Source organism: Budorcas taxicolor, chromosome X (genome assembly GCF_023091745.1).
Source record: "Budorcas taxicolor isolate Tak-1 chromosome X, Takin1.1, whole genome shotgun sequence".
In the NCBI taxonomy this organism is placed as follows: Eukaryota; Metazoa; Chordata; class Mammalia; order Artiodactyla; family Bovidae; genus Budorcas; species Budorcas taxicolor.
The window spans coordinates 133939874-133959223 of NC_068935.1; the positions used below are offsets into that span (position 1 = coordinate 133939874).

The 19350-nt window shown below is 41.5% G+C and overlaps 1 protein-coding gene across 1 annotated transcript; it reads right to left on the reverse strand.

Moving 5' to 3' along the window:
• Positions 1-16030: 16030 nt before the first annotated feature.
• Positions 16031-17492, reverse strand: LOC128069672 (aldehyde dehydrogenase family 3 member A2-like). Its single transcript, XM_052662785.1, is given in 2 exon segments — positions 16031-16357; positions 16359-17492. Coding segments are annotated over 2 exon segments (1461 nt in total).
• Between the last annotated feature and the right edge of the window lie 1858 nt (positions 17493-19350).

Here is a 19350-nt window from a genome sequence, read left to right on the forward strand (position 1 = left end):
TTTGAGATTCCTAGAACATTCATACCAGAACCACAGGTTGACATAGTAGGCAAATATGTTAATTAGTATTGCATTTATAACCACTGTAATAGTTTTGAAATGTGTTTTTCCCCACTATATTAAACTTGTCACTCTTGGAAATGGCATCACCCTACATTCCCAGTACATGTCTAGACTTTGTCAAAATTTTCTTCTCTATCTGCCCAAAGAAGTCACTGGCTCCTAATGATGATTGATGAGATCATGGTCCTGGTATGGCATTTCTTATATTACTGTTGCCATATACTCCTTCTTGAATATCCTCATCTTTCAGCCTAAAGGCTATAGCTATAGATATATAGGCATGCACAGATATATCACTGGGTGTAGTTCTCTTACTAATATTTCTTTGCCTGGATGACTCATCTCTCTTGTGGCTTGACAGAGTATGAGAAAAGTGAGCTAATCAAGTAGAGAGTTTAGTGGTCATGAATGACAAAGAATATAGACAACACAGTCAGTTCAGGAAAGTTGCTTTTAAAAAAAGGCACAAAAACCAAAAACCAAATATAGCAACAAAAAATAACAGTAACAACATATCGTAGGAAAAGGGGAGAATCTGATTTCCAAGATGGCTACCTTATACTACTTTAAATGTCTCATTTTCAACCAAAAATTATGAGACATGGAAATAAATAACAAAATATGGACCATCCACTAGGGAGAAAATATAGGTGACAGAAGCTGTCCCTGTGAAAGCCAGATTTTGGCATTACTAGACAATGACTTTAAATCAGGAATTTAAAATATGCTCAAAGAACTGAAAGAAACCATATCTAAAGTGCTAAAGAATAGTATGAGAATATCTCACCAAATAGAAAATATTAACAAAGAGGTAGAAATTAGTTTTTTGGAGCTATATGGAAAATCTAGATTTGAAAAGTATAATAACTGAATGAAGAATTCACTAGAGGGGCTTAACAGCAAATCTGAACAGATAAAAGACACTAGGATGAAAATAATAGGCACCAAACATTCCCATGTTCAATTCACAAATTCCTTGCCACTTAATGAGACTTGAGAGGCCCCAATTAACTGCAGTCTCCTCACCACTTCCCTCAAGCTTTATAAGTAGAAGGCTGGGAATACATTGGAGAATTATCAGAAGACAGCTCTAAGTTTTAAATCAGGTGATGGAGAAGGTTCTAAAGAATCATTATTAGTGATGAAGGGATGTCATTTAATTCCAGAGTTGGCTGTTTGCCTGTATAACGAACTTGCTGATTCCTTCTCTGGGACTTAGGAGCAGAGCAATCAGTGGAGAGAGAGAACATGATAGAGACGAAGGAACACTTGCTCTGGGTGAAGCCAAGATATTTGGGTTTCCCATGAGTCAACAGACACAGAGAGAAGTACTTGGGCTTGAGCCATCATCTCACCCATGATGGCTGCCTATTTGACCAGGGCCCCTGGCTGCAAGAGACTGCATGGCACACCACCAAACAGTGTTCGTAGTGAGTTCGAACTGAAGTACATGTTTCCTACATGAGAACTGTGTGGTGGGAAGATCCATCCCAAGAGGCTTCTGGAAAAATATATCCATGAGCCTCATGTCAGAGGGAACATTTGTTTTCATGCATACGCGAGGCTTCTGGGAAGAAGCAGGAAGAGTCAACGGAGAAGACTGCAAGGGCACCTCCTCTGGCAAAGATGTCTGCTCCAGGTACCACCACCCCTGTACCTTCTCCCTCGTCTCCAACACAGAACAGGAAGAAAGAACACAGAAGAGCACAGGAAGAAAGAAGTGACCAAAGCTCCCTCCTGTCCTCAACACACTTCAGGCTAAGGCCTTTCTCTGGATCCCCAGCATGATAAATTGAATATGAGACTGAAGTTTAAACTGGACTGGCCTGGGCATTTTCAAATATCAGAATGGGCAGGCAACTGAAGGGTCTGCCGGGGATATCTTTGAGGAAGAAAAAGAGAACTGGAACAGAGAATGTTCGAATGGAATGGTTGGAACAGAAACGTTCTTCTCATGTTCTCTAAACTGGTTCCATGAAGGTATCATGGAAATTTTTACAGCAAGTGGATACACAAGCCAACACAATTGTTGGTGTTATTCTTTTGGATCTTGAAAACATCCACATGTTTTCCCATGTGGATGTTTTCCATCACCTGATTTAAACCATGACAAACTTTGAGTTTCTTCTCTTCTCTGTGCCTCAGATCACTTATCTAGAAAGTGAACTGGTCTTACCAAATAATCTCTCAAGAAGTCCCTCTTTGCTCTCATTTTCTTTAGCACAGAAACCAATCATTGGATACCAATAAATAACTCACATGTGACACTTCACAAATAATCCAATTCATAGAAACACACCACAAGTTGATAAGAGAGATATTCTTGGTCTCTTTTTAAGATGAGGCGGATCATGAGGCTTCGAGAGGCCTAGTGACTTGCTCGAATTCCCCCAGCTGGTGAATGGCAGAGTGAGTACTGTGAATCCAGGCTATTATCTGAAGAGTATATCTTCTCTCTGGTAATTCACACCATTTCATGCTTAGTCCAGTTCCTGCATATGTCAACCACTGTGTCTTCCAAAATGCTATGTTTATCTCTTAATATCTCATGTATTTTGAGAAGATTATACTTGGAGCTTCCCAGGTGCCACTAGTGCTAAAGAACCGGCCTGCCAATGCAGGAGACATACATGGCACAGGCTCGATCCCTGGGCTGGGAAGATCCCCTGGAGGAGACCATGGCAACCTATTCCAGTATTCTTGCCTGAAAAATCACATGGACAGAGTAGCCTAGCAGGCTACAGTTCATGGGGTTGCAAAGAGTTAGACATGATTGAAGCAACTAAGCATACATACTTGTGAGCAAGAAAGAACATTCTGTAAAAGTTGCTCAAGTGCCAGAGCAGGTTACTGGTGGCAGTGCAGGAGGCAATGCTCAAGTTGTCCCTCCTTGAGGGTCTGAAGACATGTATCTGGACTGGCCAGAAGAGGCAGTGGGTTATAGGGAAAGTGCATGTTTCTTTGGATTTTTAAAGCCGCAAGCATCTACCATTATGTGAGACCAGCTCTTATTTATACAAAGGATCGCGTTCCAACCTTCTGTTCACTTAGAATTCTTGAAGCACTGCCTTACATTGTTTTATCATGTGGTCATGTGTTTTGGGTTACCCTCGTCATAAACTGCAGCCGCAGGAAAGAACTGCGTACCCAGTCTACTTGAAACTTAATAAAATCTTCCACATGGAAAGTAAATTAAGCCATCCTATTGTTGCACATGTTTATTGTGATGACAAGACAGGGGGGTGTTTGGTTTTCTGTATTTTTGGCTTAGGACATCAGGCTTTTGAAAGCCCCTGGGAAGCTGTTGTCTGTAGAGGAAATCCATTAGGACCTCAGTATTCAAAGTTGGAAGAGACTGAGTAGGTCTCTATGGAGAAGACAGTCAAGGTTAAAGTGACTGAGAGGTCCTGGGCCCACTCCTTTCCTTTTCAGAGCTGATCATATCTAGGAGGTCTCCCTCTGAAGTGGCCACTTGACCCAGATAAGGGCTAGTTTGTCAATGACCCCTGCATTGCTTAGAACTAGAAATAGTTTTCTTAAAATCAATCTGGAACTCATAGATTCCCTGAACCTGAAATCCAGGAGCTACCTTCAGGGTAGATGTGGTAAGAAAGGGATAGAAGAGATTTTCCAAGGAACAAATAATCAGGTCCAAATGTAGAGTTTTCATGGATCATGCCAGCCACTTTCATAAGTTTCCAGTGCCTGGGATGAGCTCTCAAGTGGTATTTGTTTAGTAATTCAAGAGGCTTTGGCTCTATCTTCTTTCCCACAGTATGAGTGAGGGTCTTCTATGCAAGTCTGTTCCCTCACCCTCTGCCAGTGTGTGCGCATGCATGCGTACCCAGCACCAGCAGCACCATCAAAGCTCAAATGCCTTGAGCATTGACCTCCTAGGAATCCTTCCATGAAGTTATCTATCTCCTCAGAGACAGTGGACCCTGTGTCCAAAGCATAAACACTCACACACACCATTACATGCCTAAGAAGCTTTTATGAATGGTCTTTCTGTAGTCTTACCCTTCAGAACATAGAATGGTAGAGAAATAGATGAAAAGAAAGAATGAAATACACCATCACTGGCTCAGTCTTAGGTAACTCTACCCTGCTCATATTTCTGGGAGGAGTTCATGTATGTTCCAGAAGTGGGTGCACGTGCATTACTGCAGAAGGGACAAAGGGGATAGGAAAAGGGAATGAGAGAAAATTCCTCTGATAAGACATTTAGTAGTTTGATACATGTGAGCTGTAGGACATGGTATGCCTGGCAGACCTTTGAATTTCTGCTGTCCTTTTTCTCCTGGGAATGCATTCTGTTGTACATGTTGAAGCCCCTGTAGTCTAATCATGAAGGAATCCTTAAAGACTAACACTCACTTTTTATCACAGGCCACCATTAGCACATTATGATTTTTATTCATGGCCAAAGAGGGCTCAGTTACATGAGGTATTTAGTGCCTATACTTAAGGAAAAACAAAACTTCAGATTATTTCACCAATGCCATTAGAGAAAAATGCACACATAACTTAAAAATACATTTAGTTCTTTTATTCATTGTTCATACATCCCTAATTGCAGTTTTTATTTTCATATGAGAATACAGGTGATTTATAATGTTGCATTAGTTTCAGGTGTACAGCAAAGTGATTCATGTATAGGTTATTAGAGTATTGAGTAGAGTTTCCTGTGCTATACAGTAGGTCCTTGTTGATTATCTATTTTGTATATAGTAGTGTATATATGTTAATTCCAAGCTCCTATTTTATCCCTCCTCCATCTTTCTCCTTTGGTAACCAGAAGTTTATTTTTTAAGCTTGTGAGTCTATTTCTGCTTTGTAAATAAGTTCAATTGTATCAGTTGTTTGCAGATTCCACATATAAGAAGTATAATGTGATTTTTGTCTTTCTCTGTCTGACTTATTTCACTTAGTATGATAAGCCAGTTGCATCATTTCATTCTTCTTATGGCTCAGTAATATTCCATTGTATATATGTACCACAACTTCTCTATCCCTTACTTTGTTGATGGACATTTAGGTTGCATCCATGTCTTGGCTATTGTAAATAGTGCTGCAATTAATGTTGGGGGTGCATGTATCTTTTCAAAATATGGTTTTCTCTGGTGTCTGTAAAAATAATGAACAGAAATCTCAGTTAAATAGAGCTGGGAGGCCAGAAGGGGGCGCTCTCATGCCCTGTCACTATAGCAGAGCTCAACAACAAGAAAGACTCCTCTTCTTTCCTGGCAAGGGATGAGCTAAAGAGAAGCCATGGACTCTTTGTTTACTCTGTCCCTCCCAACTTCCTTTTCCACTCTATAGAAGCATTCTCCTTCCTTTGCCATGTGGGAACGTGCAGGTGGCTCACCATGGTTGCAGTCCCAGAATTGCAATTCTCTGCTGATTCCAAATAAACCCATCTTTGCTAGAGAAATATCTGGCACTCTATTTGTTTTAGGTCACCATGCCTTTAGCTATATTTTGGATTTTATTGGCTTCTGACCAAAGAAAGTAACAACCTCTTTTATGAAGTACTTTATTCAATGTTAAAATAAAGCAAGCATCAAAATGGGTCAAAGGTGTTTAACAAAATCACAGAGAGTAGAAGGAAACCCTGGTTGGTGTCACTTTGGTGCATGTGTGTGCGAAGGCACACACTCACATAAATCTTGTCACTGATCAGACCCTGTATAGACTCATGAAACTCTATTTTCGAGGAAGAGAGTTGCAGACGAATCTTGGCCAATTTCCTTTATGAACCAAAGGCACAGGAATTAGAGCAGGGCCTCGGGGATCAGCTCAGATTCCCTGCAGCTTCTAGCTGGAACTGGAATGTTCCTTCCAAAGCACTCGGGAATTGTTGCTCCACCCTAATTCTGCTGGATTATGTGATTCTTGGCACTTTGATTACACTCAAAACTTCACACCATCTTGAAAATTCGTTTCAGAGTTCAGAGCTGGGTTGTCCCATATATGGTTGCTGACAGTTGCTGACAAGGGCCATAAACTATCAAATAGTTTAGAACAATGATCAGAAAGCACATTTGACTATGCAAGTCTAGAAGTAAAAAGAAATGCACACAAAACCAAAATATATGTATATTAATTCATGTTGTATACATGAATTAGGAATATTTTGAGGAACCACTGTGATGGTTCCATCCTATGAAGAGTCTGGTTAAGAGTTGTCTACAATGGGAGTGGTTGTCAATATATGTTTTATGTTAATTTCTTGACAATGTAAAATATTTTTGGCTGAGTTCTTTTTGGCTCTGAATAAAGAGTCATAATGTGGCTGGCGATGGCCTACTTGGAGGAGAAAAAGAGTTGTTTCTGACATTTTCTTATTATTAACTTGAAATTGTACTCATAGTTTTACTTCTCTCCATGGTTTCCTTAGAGAAAACTTTGAAAACCATTGATCCATCATGTGAGGTTTATTTTAGGTGTTGTTGTTCAGTCACTCAGTTGTGTCCAACTCTGTGACCCTGTGAGCTACAGCATGCCAAACTTCCCTGTCCATCACTATCTCCCAGAATTTGCTCAAACTCGTGTCCATTGAGATAGTGATATCATCCAATTATCTTATCCTCTGTCACCCCCTTCTCCTCCTCCCCTCAATCTTTCCCAGCATCAGAGTCTTTTCCAATGAGTTGGCTCTTTGCGTCAGCTGGCCAGAGTTTTGGAGCTTCAGCTTCAGCATCAGTCCTTCTAATGTATATTCAGGGTTGATTTCCTTTAGGATGGACTGGTTGGAACTCCTTGCTGTCCAAGGGACTCTAAAGAGTCCTCTCCAGCACCACAGTTCAAAAGCACCAATTCTTCAGTGCTTGACCTTTATGGTCCAACTCTCACATTTGTATGTGGCTACTGGAAATTATTTATTCTAGTTAAAATTAGACAATAGCATTTCCAAATTCATTTAACTGGTTCTTCCAAAATGCAACTACTCCAGAGTGAGAGTGACTATATATCTTAGGGACCAAGTGTAGGGTGCCATAGAAAAAATTTAAATATTTTCAAATTTTAATTTCTTTCTTATTTTCTGGTTTAAAATAAATATAAGTAGATGTTTTAACCTTTCCACCCTGTACTCCAGTTGGTTAACTTGCTCACTCTCAGTAGTATATATACCTCACTTTGGAGATGAAGAGGGGGGTCCTAGAGATCTGGACGCTTGAGAACCTACAGTGTGAATTGCTTCTCATCAAATAACAGCTCAAATGTCCCCTCTCCAGAGATATCTTCCCTTAGAATTCCCTTCCTTCTGCCACAAACACAGCCCAGCCCATCACTGTCACCATAGCGTTTACCCTTCTTAGAATTACATTGTTCCTGTATTGGCTCACTTAACTGTTTGTATATTACTTCCCTGTCATCTTCCACTCAAATGTAGGCATCACAAAAGAAGGTGCCCTTTCTGCTTACACCACCCTTTTGTCCCTTAACCTGGCAATCAGTTAACCTTTGGATCAATACAAATTTTGTCAGGTAGCCATTTACTGCACTGTTTTCCCTAGTATGCTGCTATGATACCTCCTCAGTGCTAAGTACAACCTGGCCTTCTTCACATCTGGCAATTACCTTCTCAGTTGCTCAAATGGATAATCATGTATGATGGTTGGCTTCTTCTTTGGGGGAAGAATTCCAAGCTGCTGCCACAGAAACCTAAAAATGTTTCTAGTCCTATCTTGTAGAAAGCCAAACCCCAAACTACATAGAAGTAAAAATTATATGTAGACTCAAAAATTGTGTTTCTCCTGTATTAATTTTGAAGATGAGAGGATACCAAGTATGAAAATTGTTTCGTGGAGCTTTCCAAATCACAAAATAACATCTGAAACCTAAACAGTTATCATTATCACTACTGAAATCTTTATGTTTCCTAACTCAGGGAAAATGGTTTGTGATGACTAAGGAACGATTTCAAGCACTTTCTCTATAACAGTAATTTTACCTACATTATTAATTTCAAATTCAAAAATTAAAACCCTTTGAAGTGGTTATTTTTATACTCTTTTAAGATGTAAAGACATCAGGCAACAGAATGTGTCTAGGGAATTTTTGTGGCTATAGAGAAAAACTAAAAACACTAATAAAATAGCTTTCATTTCCACTACTTTTCATTATTTATAACTGCAAAAGGAAAGGTTTCAACATTTTTAAATAATTATTTAATAGGAGCTGTAGTGGACAGAATAAAGGCCTCCAAGGATGTCCCCATCCTAACTTCTGGAGCCTATAGCTATGTTACCTTATGTGACAAAAGGGATTTACCAGATGTCATTTAATTATAATCTTGAGATGGGGCACTTATCCTGGATTATCCAGGTGAGTTCAGTGTAATTAGAAGGATCGTATAAGTGAAAAAGGGAAACAGGAGAGGCGGAGAAGAAGATGTGAAAATGAGGCAGTATGAAAGAGAAAGGTTTGGCCAGCCATTGCTGGCTTTGAAGATGGAAAAGGGGGCCATGAGCCAAAGGAATCAGGCAGCCTCTCAAAGCTGGAAGAGACAAGGAAATGGATTCCCCCCAGAGCCGGCAGAAAGAACACAGCCCCACTGACACCTTGAATTTCATCTAGTGAGACACATTTTGGACTTCTGACATCCAGAACTGTAAAACAATAAGTTGGCTTTGTTTCAGGTCACTTAAATTAGTGAAAATTTTTTACAGCAGTCATAGGAAAGTAGCACAGCGATGTTTTTAGAAGACATGATTTTATAAATTCACCAATTCCTCATGTAGCCTCTCACATTTAGTATGTGACACATTTTGATGGCTTCAACAAAATAGTTCAGTTAGAGCTTTTGAAATCTGAGCTTTGATCATATTAGAGAAACACTGTAAATGGCGAAAAAGGGCTAATAATGCCAAGTCCTTGTGGGTGATTATTTATAACTCAAAGTTCATATGCAAAAAGACACTGACTTGACGCAAAGCGATGGTTATAAACTATTTGAATAGTCAGTCCAAGCTTCCTATTTCTATGAAACTGAGCAAGTAGGGCCGTGCTCTGTAAGGAATGTGTGCTCAACAGACACTAACAGATCAACACAAGACACACAGGTGTCTGGGAGGTGGTCTTTGGACCTACAGATCTTCCCTGGTTTCAGTCTGATACATGTCTGTCTAGAGCCTATTCTTATAATGGAACTTATGTTATCACATATCAGCTTTGTTTTTCAAGTGGAACTAGAAATAACTGCCTGGGGAATGTACCATTAGCTGGAACTGAAAAAAAAAATCATGATACTTGAAGAGTTTTAGCACTCGGGATGGACTATGATTTTCCATTAAGCAAGTCAAGTGCTACTACCCAGTCTTCACGAGGAAAGTGCACTATAGCATGATCCATAGGTCAAATGCTTTAAGAACATTCCATATGGAAACCATTGGCAATAACACATGCTGGCATATGGCAAATGACATGTATACATATAAAAATAAAAACTATAAACAGTGTAGGCTATTTTAATAATGAAATCATATTCTACCCCACCATCAATTCTCCCACAAAGTACAGCCAAGAGACCCCCCCCCCGACCCCTCTGCCACCCGAACCCCCAGCAGGAATGTGAATTGGACAGTAATGGCTGTGTTCCATCATTGTACCAGTTATGGTCCCAATAGGATTCAGATGACACACTCAATCTTGCCAAAGCCTCCTTTTGGCCAAAGTCAAGCAAACTGCAGCTGGTTAGCAGTCCAGATGCTGCAGTCCATGGAGCTCTCTCTGGCAGAGAGAACTGGACAAAGAAAGGTGTGAGAATGGAATGGAGACGAGAGAATGTCTAACACAGTTTTTCAGTTCAGCAAATATTTTAATGAGCACTTACTGTGAGTTCTTCTCTGGGAGATACATGTGACAGAAGTGATCAAAGTAGTTTAATTTGCCTTTAAAACTCAGAGAGTGCCAGGGGACAAGCCAGTAAATGGCAATATGATGGCAATGATAACATGATACAACAGAAACAGAGTATTATGGACACATTTATTTAAAGGAATAAGTTCATACATATGGGATCAGAGACAGCTTCTAAAAGGAAGCCAAATCTAAGCCAAAACATGAATTCATTGGTCATCACTAACTTTCAATCAGAACTGTCCTAAGGGCTTCACACATTGTAATACACTTAATCCTTCCAAGGACTCTCTGAGTGGGAACAGGAATTAGCCGTCAATAGTAAAGAGGGATCTCTTTGGGGTGATGGAAATGTTCTAAAACTGGATGACAAGGATAGTTGTACCACTTGGTGAACTTACTAAAAGTCACTGAAATGTACACCAGAATGGGAGTGAGTTTTATAATATGGAAATTCTACTTCAGTAACTTTTACAAAAACTAAACCAAAACAGGCTGGTGTGATTATGCAAGGAAGACAGGATGGCTTGAACTGAAGTAAGGGTAGTGGGGATAAAAAGTAGACAAGTGATTGCGACTGGGAATAGCCACTTGTGATTGGGAGAGATGACTGGCAAATTTGGCACCTTGACCTAGAGGTTTTCAGAAAGGAACTGTGGTTCTTTGCCTTCCTGGTGTTGGCTCTTAACTCTATTGGAAGAGAGTGATCTTCAGCTTTGGAAGGAAAATTACCTAGCAGGCCTCACCTTTAGATTGAGCAGTAGCTCCCTGCTGATAATAATGCATAGATTTCTAGCGAGTTTTCTGACATCAGAGGTGAGGCTTTAAGAATGAGCTCCATATTTTGGACTGAACTCTAAGGAGGCACTGAGAACAAGTGTACCAGAAGGTCTTTTTAGATGACTGCCCTCATCTATGTCAATCAACTTGCCAAAACAAAGAGGAGGATATCTGGGTTCTTGAGGTAATACCCCTTTCCACATCAATTATAGTGACATTTGGTATCCCTTGAGGAATTTTGGGGTTGTGAAGTCCCCTCCTGTAGCTCAAGAGCCAAGAAAATGTCAGTGATCCTGCTTTCCCCTCGAGCCACAATAAAATCCAGGCTCTGATTAGTTGTTTGGGCGACACCTAGTCTTGTTTTGATGGAGTTTGGTTAAACAAGTAAGAAGATCCATTTTTCCCAGGCCCATGAAATGCATGTAGTGGTGGGAAAAAAAAATTGGGTTAGACTGTGTTTCCCCTGCCAGGACATAGAGTTCTCCGTGTAGTTCGATACTCCCTGAGGGATGGTTGAACCTTTCAGCATATGGTTAGTTAATCTCTCTTATGCTGGGTTATCAGTGGGGCAGCTGAAAGGTCAGAAGCCACGACAAGAACATGAGAAGTCTGAGCTTCAAGTTCTGAATTGTAGGATGACTTTTACAAACTTGGGATGGGGGTGAGGGATGTCTCGGTAGGGTAAGAAGAGGAATTTGCTGTTCTGTTTTGGCAACTTTTCTCTGTGTTGCCGTTTCTCTTCCAAGAGATCGAAATTACCTGAATCTCTGAGAGAAAATTTGCTCAATGTATGTACATTTCTGGCAGCTGGTTGGCAGATGTAGCCAAGTCCTACCCTGCAGAATGCTCTCGGAGCAGCACTGATTTTAAGCCGAGATCTGGGACTCTTGATTTAAAGCAAAATATTTCTTCTGTTTAAAATATCTTGAGGGAGATTATCTGAACCAACAATATAAGCTAAGAACTGTATGTGCATGTCTGCATGCTCAGTTGTGTCTGATTCTTTTGAGATTCCATGGACTATAGCCCACCAGGCCCCTCTGTCCATGGGATTTCCCAGGCAAGAGTAGTCCTCAACCCAGGGATCAAACCCGGGTCTCCTGCATTGGCAGGCAGATTCTTTACCACTGAGCCACCTGGGAAGCCTCAAGAATTATGCACAGAGGGAGATAAATATATCCTGGCATATTCATGTAGTCTTAGTTGTGAGGCTTAACATGGGCAAGTTGGGGTGATGAGAAAGAAGCCTTTGCATCAACTATTGATCAGTAATATATCCTCTTGGTATTAACACATGCTCTTCCTGTACTCTTGAGAATCATCCATGGGGCAACCAAGAAAATCCCTTATTTACAAAAGTTTTTCTTTTTAAGGTCTCCTTTGTATTGAAAACAAAGTCAAGTCCTGCTTCCCTCTGAATAATAAAAACTGAGAGATCACATATTGAAGAACTAGGGCCTTGTTTTCTTTCTTATCCTTTTAATGCCTGATAAGTCTTCCAGTTATGTTGTTTGCTCTGAGAATAACAAGACTTCTTTCAGCCTGGGTTCTTGGGAAGCTACTGAGCAAACTGAATTCTCTGCTGCCCAATGCAGTCCCGAGTAAAATGCAAAAGCTCAAATTGGATTACTGGACTATTATTAAGAGAAAAGATTGAAGGGGCAGATGGAAGAAAAGCTAGATTTCTCTTGCTATGTTGAGGACCTTTCAAGTTGGAATAACATGCCTTGGTTCTAAATAAATTTATTAGAGAATCACCAAGAGAGAATAAGCATAAAATGCTATATTCTGGTTTTGAGAGGACTCTTGTCAACAATAGCATGGGCAAATCTGGACACAAAAACTTGAAAGAAATTCAAGTCACAGAGAAGAAACACTTAAGAGTGATGTGGAGAACTTTTAATGTAAAGGCATAATAGTTTATATTTCTTTGTTTAAACTACACTTGCCCACTTACTTCATAATGCTTTTGTTTTGGGAAACTTCAGATTGACTTAGCTCACAGGGAACGTCCTTGAAAATATATTTTTGGTAGCAAATTCAGGAGTTAACTCCATTTGCTTCTTTGGATGAGAGAGGTTCTTCAGTTTATCTCTGGTCTGAAATAGGAAATGTTGGCATTTGTATCTATTTCCCCTAAACAATGAGGTATTTTTGGAAGCCCTAGTTCCCCCGAGGAAAAACAGTTCATTCCTCTAACACTGAAACTAAAATATAAATGTTGCTACAAGTCTGATGGAGATCTTAATGAAACATTAGTAAAATCTCATCTAAGTGTCAGCAAAGGAGATTATTTGCTTTGGAGATTCTGTTTTAAAAAGAAAATACATGTACACTTATGCTCATCACATTTTCTTAATAGCTGTCAGTGTCAAGACAGTGAAATGTATCATCATGTTTCGTATCTGTTCTAAGTAATTTAAAAAGTAGCCGGTATAATATTACATTTTTTTTAAAGTAACTCTACCAGGTCCCAGGAGAGTTAGGTGAGAATTAAAGTTTAAACTTTAGGTATCCTGATGAGGAAAAAGAAAGTTCCATCCATATGGCCAGAATTTAAACTGGATGGATTGGAATATAAATTGGTACAGTCACTATGGAAAACAATAAGGAGATTCCTCAAAAAATTAAAAATAGAACTATCATATGATCCAGCAACCACACTTCTGGCTATATATCTAAAGGAAATGAAAACAGGTTATTGAAAAGATATCTCTACTCCCATGTTTATTCAATATTATTCACAATAACCAAGATACAAAAATAACCCAAGTGTCTGACAACAGATAAATGGATAAAGAAGGTGTTTGTAATACACACACACACACACACACACAATGGAATACTACTCAGCCATGAGAAAGAAGGAAATTATGGCAATTTCAGCAAAACAGATAGACTTTGAAAGCATTATGCTTCATGGGATAAGCCAGACAAAGAAAGAAAAGTTGAGTCCCCCCAGGTGACATGTGATAATGAATGGAGACAATCTTGGTTCTCACAACTAGAGGAAAGGCTACTGGCATCCAGTGGGTAGAGACCAGCCATGTTGTCAAATATCCTCCAAGGCCTAGGACAGCCTCCCCCCAACCCATAAACAGTCCAGCCCCAAAAGTTACTAGTGGTGAAGTTGAAAACCTCATTATACAACCATGATTGTGAGAGGCTTGTGACATGAGATCAGTATAATAGAATTTTAGAAATATAACCAAATGCTGGTTAGAAAAATAAAAATTACATCAAGACTTAATTACTCTATGCTATGGAATGAATTGGACTTCCCTGGTGGCTCAGACGGTCAAATGTCTGTCTACAATGCGGGAGACCCGGGTTCGATCCCTGGGTCGGGAAGATCCCCTGGAGAAGGAAATGGCAATCCACTCCAGTACTATTGCCTGGAAAATCCCATGGACAGAGGAGCCTGGTAGGCTACAGTCCATGGGGTTGCAAACAGTCGGACACGACTGAGCGACTTCATTTTGATTTCACTTTTGATGGAATGAATTAATGCATGTGTCCTCAGTTGCTCAGTTGTGTTTGACTTTTTGTAGCACACCAGGCTCCTCTGTTCATGGGATTTCCCAGGCAAGAATACTGGAGTGGATTGCCATTCCCTTGCCAGGGGACCTTCCCAACCTGGGGAACAAACCCCTGTCCCTGCATTGCAGGTGGATTCTTTACCATATGAGCCACCAGGGAAACCCCATGGACTGAATTCTGTCCCCTCAAAATTCATATGTTGAAACCCTAACCCCTAATGTGATGACATTTGAAGGTGGGGCCTTTAGGAGGTAATTAGATTTAGATGAGGTCATGAAGATGGGGTTCACTTGATTGGGTTAGTGCCCTAATAAGAAACATCAGAGAACTTGGTCTCTCTCCACCATGTGAACACACACTGATAAGGCAGCTACCTGAAAACCAGAAGAGAGCCCTCACCCAAACCCAACCATGCTGATATGCTGATCGTGGACTTCTAGCCTCTAGAATTGTGAGGAAATAAGTTTTGTTAAGTCATGCAGTCTATGGTACTTTGCTATGGCATCTTGTGTTGGCATAAAACACTCCTCAAATTGAAAAATATGCAACAGGGACCCAACACATAATAGAATTGAATTCATACTTTCAGCCAAACCGCCATATCATCAGTTAACACTGTTTAAAAATTTTTTATTGGAATACAGTCGATTTATAATGTTGTAATGTTGTATTAGTTTCAGGTGTACAGCAAAGTGATTTAGTTATACATATGCATATATCCACTCTTTTTTGAATTCTCTTCCCATATAGGTCATTACAGAGCATTGAGTAGAGTTCCCTGTGCTGTATCAGTTCAGTTCAGTTCAGTCACTCAGTCGTGTCCAACTCTTTGCGACCCCATGGACTATATAGACCATGGAATTCTCCAGGCCAGAATACGGGAGTGGGTAGCCATTCCCTTCTCCAGGGGATCTTCCCAACCCAGGTCTCCCACATTGCAGGCAGATTCTTTACCAGCTGAGCCACAAGGGAGGCCAAGGGAATGCTTACTCGCCTCGTGGTACAGAAGCAGGAAACTTGAAGATTCATCCCTCAAGAGCCACTGACTTGCCATGTGCAGCCTCTGATCAAGGGTGGGTATTGTCTGAGTACCATGACGATAGCAGTGAAACAGGCCAGTGGCTTTGTAAGACGCACAAAGTCTACGAATGACAGATGATTCTTGCACCAAACTGGCAGCTGCCTTCCAGGATCCTGAGGATTTACCATGTGTGGACATCACAACGGACCATCACAAGCCGAGCTCAGGACAGGACAGAGAGTGGTGAAAAAGGAGGGCTGCCTCCTGGAGCTGTCTTCTGGTCCCAGAATTGGGGACAGGGACCCCCCCCCCCCAGTTCTAGTGCCCCAAACCCCGAGGACACTGAGAGATCTCGCCTCACCTCTCTAGACTGAGACCTGGAAACGTGCAGGGCAGTCTCTGGAAGGCTTCAGAGGGTGCTGCCTGAAGGTGGGGGTGGGGGTGGCAAGCCGCATGTCCCTGGTAAAGAGTCACTGAGCAGGTCTGGGAATGTGGGTTCACCCAGTGCCCTCCTTGTCCCTGCCCAGAGGTCTAGGAATGCAAGTTCTCCAAGTGAGCATGCTCAGTCCTAGGGGGCCAGAGGGAGAGAGGTAAGTGGGGGACTTTGGCTGAAGCAGTGAGTTTTATTAATGGTGAATGGCGAGGATGGTGCGTTTGCATATCTTCTTAAAAAGTTCTGGTACGATTTTAAAATGATTGGTTGGTTAGCCCCTGAGCAGAATAATAATTCAGCAGAGATGATGAGGAGGTGGCTGGGGTCCATCAGCAGTATCCGGCCTTGATGAGCACAGCGGCCAGGATGCCCAGGAGAGTGAGTAGCAGGAGGCCGAGTCTCCCTTGGTTGAACCGCTTCAATAAGAAAAGTTTCGCCCAGTCCACCTTCGACTGGCTGTTGGGAGGGTACCGGAGTTGGTTCGCGCCTTCCTGTTTGAGAGTTTTTAATAAACAGGGATGTTGATAGGGAAAAGTATCGAAACTGTGTTTTCCGTGATAAGCTCCCATCCCGCTGGACCCCACGCCTCTGAAGGGCAGAGAGCTGAGCATGAAATACATGATGACTTCATTGCCTGTGACACCGCCGCTGGTGTCACATCCCATCGATCATCCGCTTGATGAGCTTACTGTTGTGAGAAAACACGTAGAAAGCCAGGGGCTTTTCGCATTCATTTATGAACTGTATGGCTTCATCTGCATTCTTCACAGGCACTATTGGAAGAATTGGTCCAAAAATTTCTTCCTGCATCACCTTGGTGTGAGGATCCACATCAGTGAGTATTGTTGGGGCTATGTAGCGTGTGGCCTCATCCATCTCCCCACCAAAACCTATCTTCTGTCCTTCCAGCAGACTCTGTATCCTCTTAAAATGACGAAGATTGACGATCCTCTTGTAGTCAGGAGATTCTTTTACATTTTCTCCATAAAATTCCTTCACGGCCTCCTGCACCTTCCGCATGATCAGGTCCTGGAGGGACGGCTCATAGAGCACGTAGTCGGGGGCGATGCAGGTCTGACCGCAGTTCATGAACTTGCCCCAGGTGATGCATCGGCAGGCGACGTCCAAGTCACAGTCTCGGTCCGCATAGCATGGGCTCTTCCCTCCCAGTTCAAGGGTCACAGGAGTCAGATGCTTAGCAGCAGCCTGCATAACGATTTTTCCAACAGCTGTGTTTCCCGTGTAGAGAATGTGGTCAAATTGCTGCTTCAGAAGCTCCGTGGTCTCCTCGACGCCACCATTGACTACGGCGTATAGGTCCTGGTCCAAGTACTGAGGGAGGGGCTTAGCCAAGAGCTTGGCTGTATTCTCACTTACTTCGGAAGGCTTGATAATTACAGCATTTCCTGCAGCAATGACTCCTATCAGGGACTGGATGGTGAGGACAAAGGGGTAGCTCCAAGCTCCAATAATCAGTACAACCCCCCAGGGCTCTGGCTGGATGTAGGCCTCGTCCAGCATGGTGAACAGGTTCCTCTGAGCTGGTTTAGCAGCAGCCCATTCCGGAAGCTTCTCCAGCATGAGATCAATTTCTCCAAGCACAGAAATGACTTCTTGACTGTATGCGATGAATTCGCTCTTGCTCAGGTCTCCACCAATGGCCGCCAGGATGTCCTTCTCACGCTCCTGCACCATCGAGCGCAGGGCCTCGAGCTGCCGCCGCCGGAACGTCAAGGGGTGAGAGCGGCTAGAGCTGAAAGCCCCGCGAACCCGCTGGACCTCGTGCTCCATAGCCGGTGCTCAGCCCCTGACACGCCGACTCAGCCGATGCCAACTGCCTGGCCGACGCCCAGCCAGTAGGTTTAAATTCTATTAAATACATACATGTATACACACATACATATAAATATGGTTTAAAGTCTATTCATTACACGTATACACATAAATACATATGTGATTGAAATATTCACTGCATATCTGTATGTGTGTATGTATATAGTCTATTCATTGTAAAATCTATTCATTATACATGCACACACAGAGTTAATAATGTCACCTTTGAAATTAGATTTGCCTCCTCCTACATATTAGCTGTGTGGTAACTTCTCTGAAAGTCACTTTTCTTATCAGCACATGGCAATATAATACCAATACTTTATTTCAGAAGTTTAAATAAAACTGTACAAAACATGATATGCTGAGCACAAAGGCCTTACACAAATGACATTATCATAGGAGTTGCTATGACCATGATCATGATTATCACTGTCTAAAAACCTCAATGGAAAGTAAAGTATTTTCCAATAGTTGCTTCCTCCAAGTACTGCATGATTGCAAATCAAGATCTTTGCAACTTAATGACTTCAGCATTCTTTTTCTTTTAAAAAAAAAATGCAAGTCGTAGATTTTGACACAAGACAGGCTAGTATCTTAATGGCACAAGTTAGTATGTTAATGTAGAGATGACAGTGGGCCCGAGCCATCACTGAACCTTCAGGTGGAAGCGAGCTTTCCACTTCATGGTGTGCAAAGGGTGTAGCCAACCTCTGCTTGGACCAAACTGGCATTATTTGCATTGTTGGTGGGAATGAAAATTGATACAGCCACCACGGAGAACAGTATGGAGATTCCTTAAAAAAAAAACTAGGAATGAATCTACCACATGACCCAACAATCCCACTACTGGGCATATACCCAGAGGAAACTGTGGTTGAAAAAGACGTGTGTACCCCAGTGTTCACTGCAGCACTATTTACAATAGCTAGGACATGGAACCAACCAAGAAGCCCATCGACGAATGAATAAGAAAGTTGTGGTACATATATACAATGGAATATTACTCAGCTATAAAAAGGAATGCATTTTAGTTAGTTCTAATGAGGTGGATGAGCCTAGAGCCTATTGTACGGAGTGAAGTAAGTCAGAAAGAGAAAAACAAATATCATGTATGAACACATATATATGGAATCTAGAAAGATGGTACTGATGAACCTATTTCCAGGGCAGCAGTGGAGGCTCAGACAGAGAGAACAGACTTGTGGACACAGTGAGAGGTGGAGAGAGTGGGACAAATTGAGCGAGGAGTATGCAAACATATACATTACCATAAGTAAAATAGATAGCTAGTGGGAATTTGCTGTATGATGCATGGAGCTCATACAACCCAGTACTCTGTGACAACCAGAGATGGGGTGGCAGATAGAGGAGAGGTTCATTACAGAGGGGACATTTGTATACCTATGGCTGATTCATGTTGATATATGGCAGAAACCAACACAGTATTGTCAAACAATTATCCTCCAATTGAAAATAAATAAATTTAAAAATTAATAAAAGAAGGTTGAGAAGAAATATCCTCAGAATAAAGAACAGTTCTTTATATTTAAAAAATAAACTCTCTCTGGGGAGAGACAGAACTCCATCTGGGAATCCAAGTTGATGGCAGGAGCTTCTAGCCATGTCATTTTAAGTTGGATGGGTGGAAGTATGTCAGTTCCAGGCAATCAGCCCCCTTAGAATCAGTGTCTGAGTCATAATTGGAGGCCCCACTGTTGTCATACAGACTCCTTGAGAAAGGACTTCAAGATCCACAGAGAGAGAACCAGTGTGTAGCATGATCCAGCCTAACCTGTAGTTTAGCAGGGAAGAA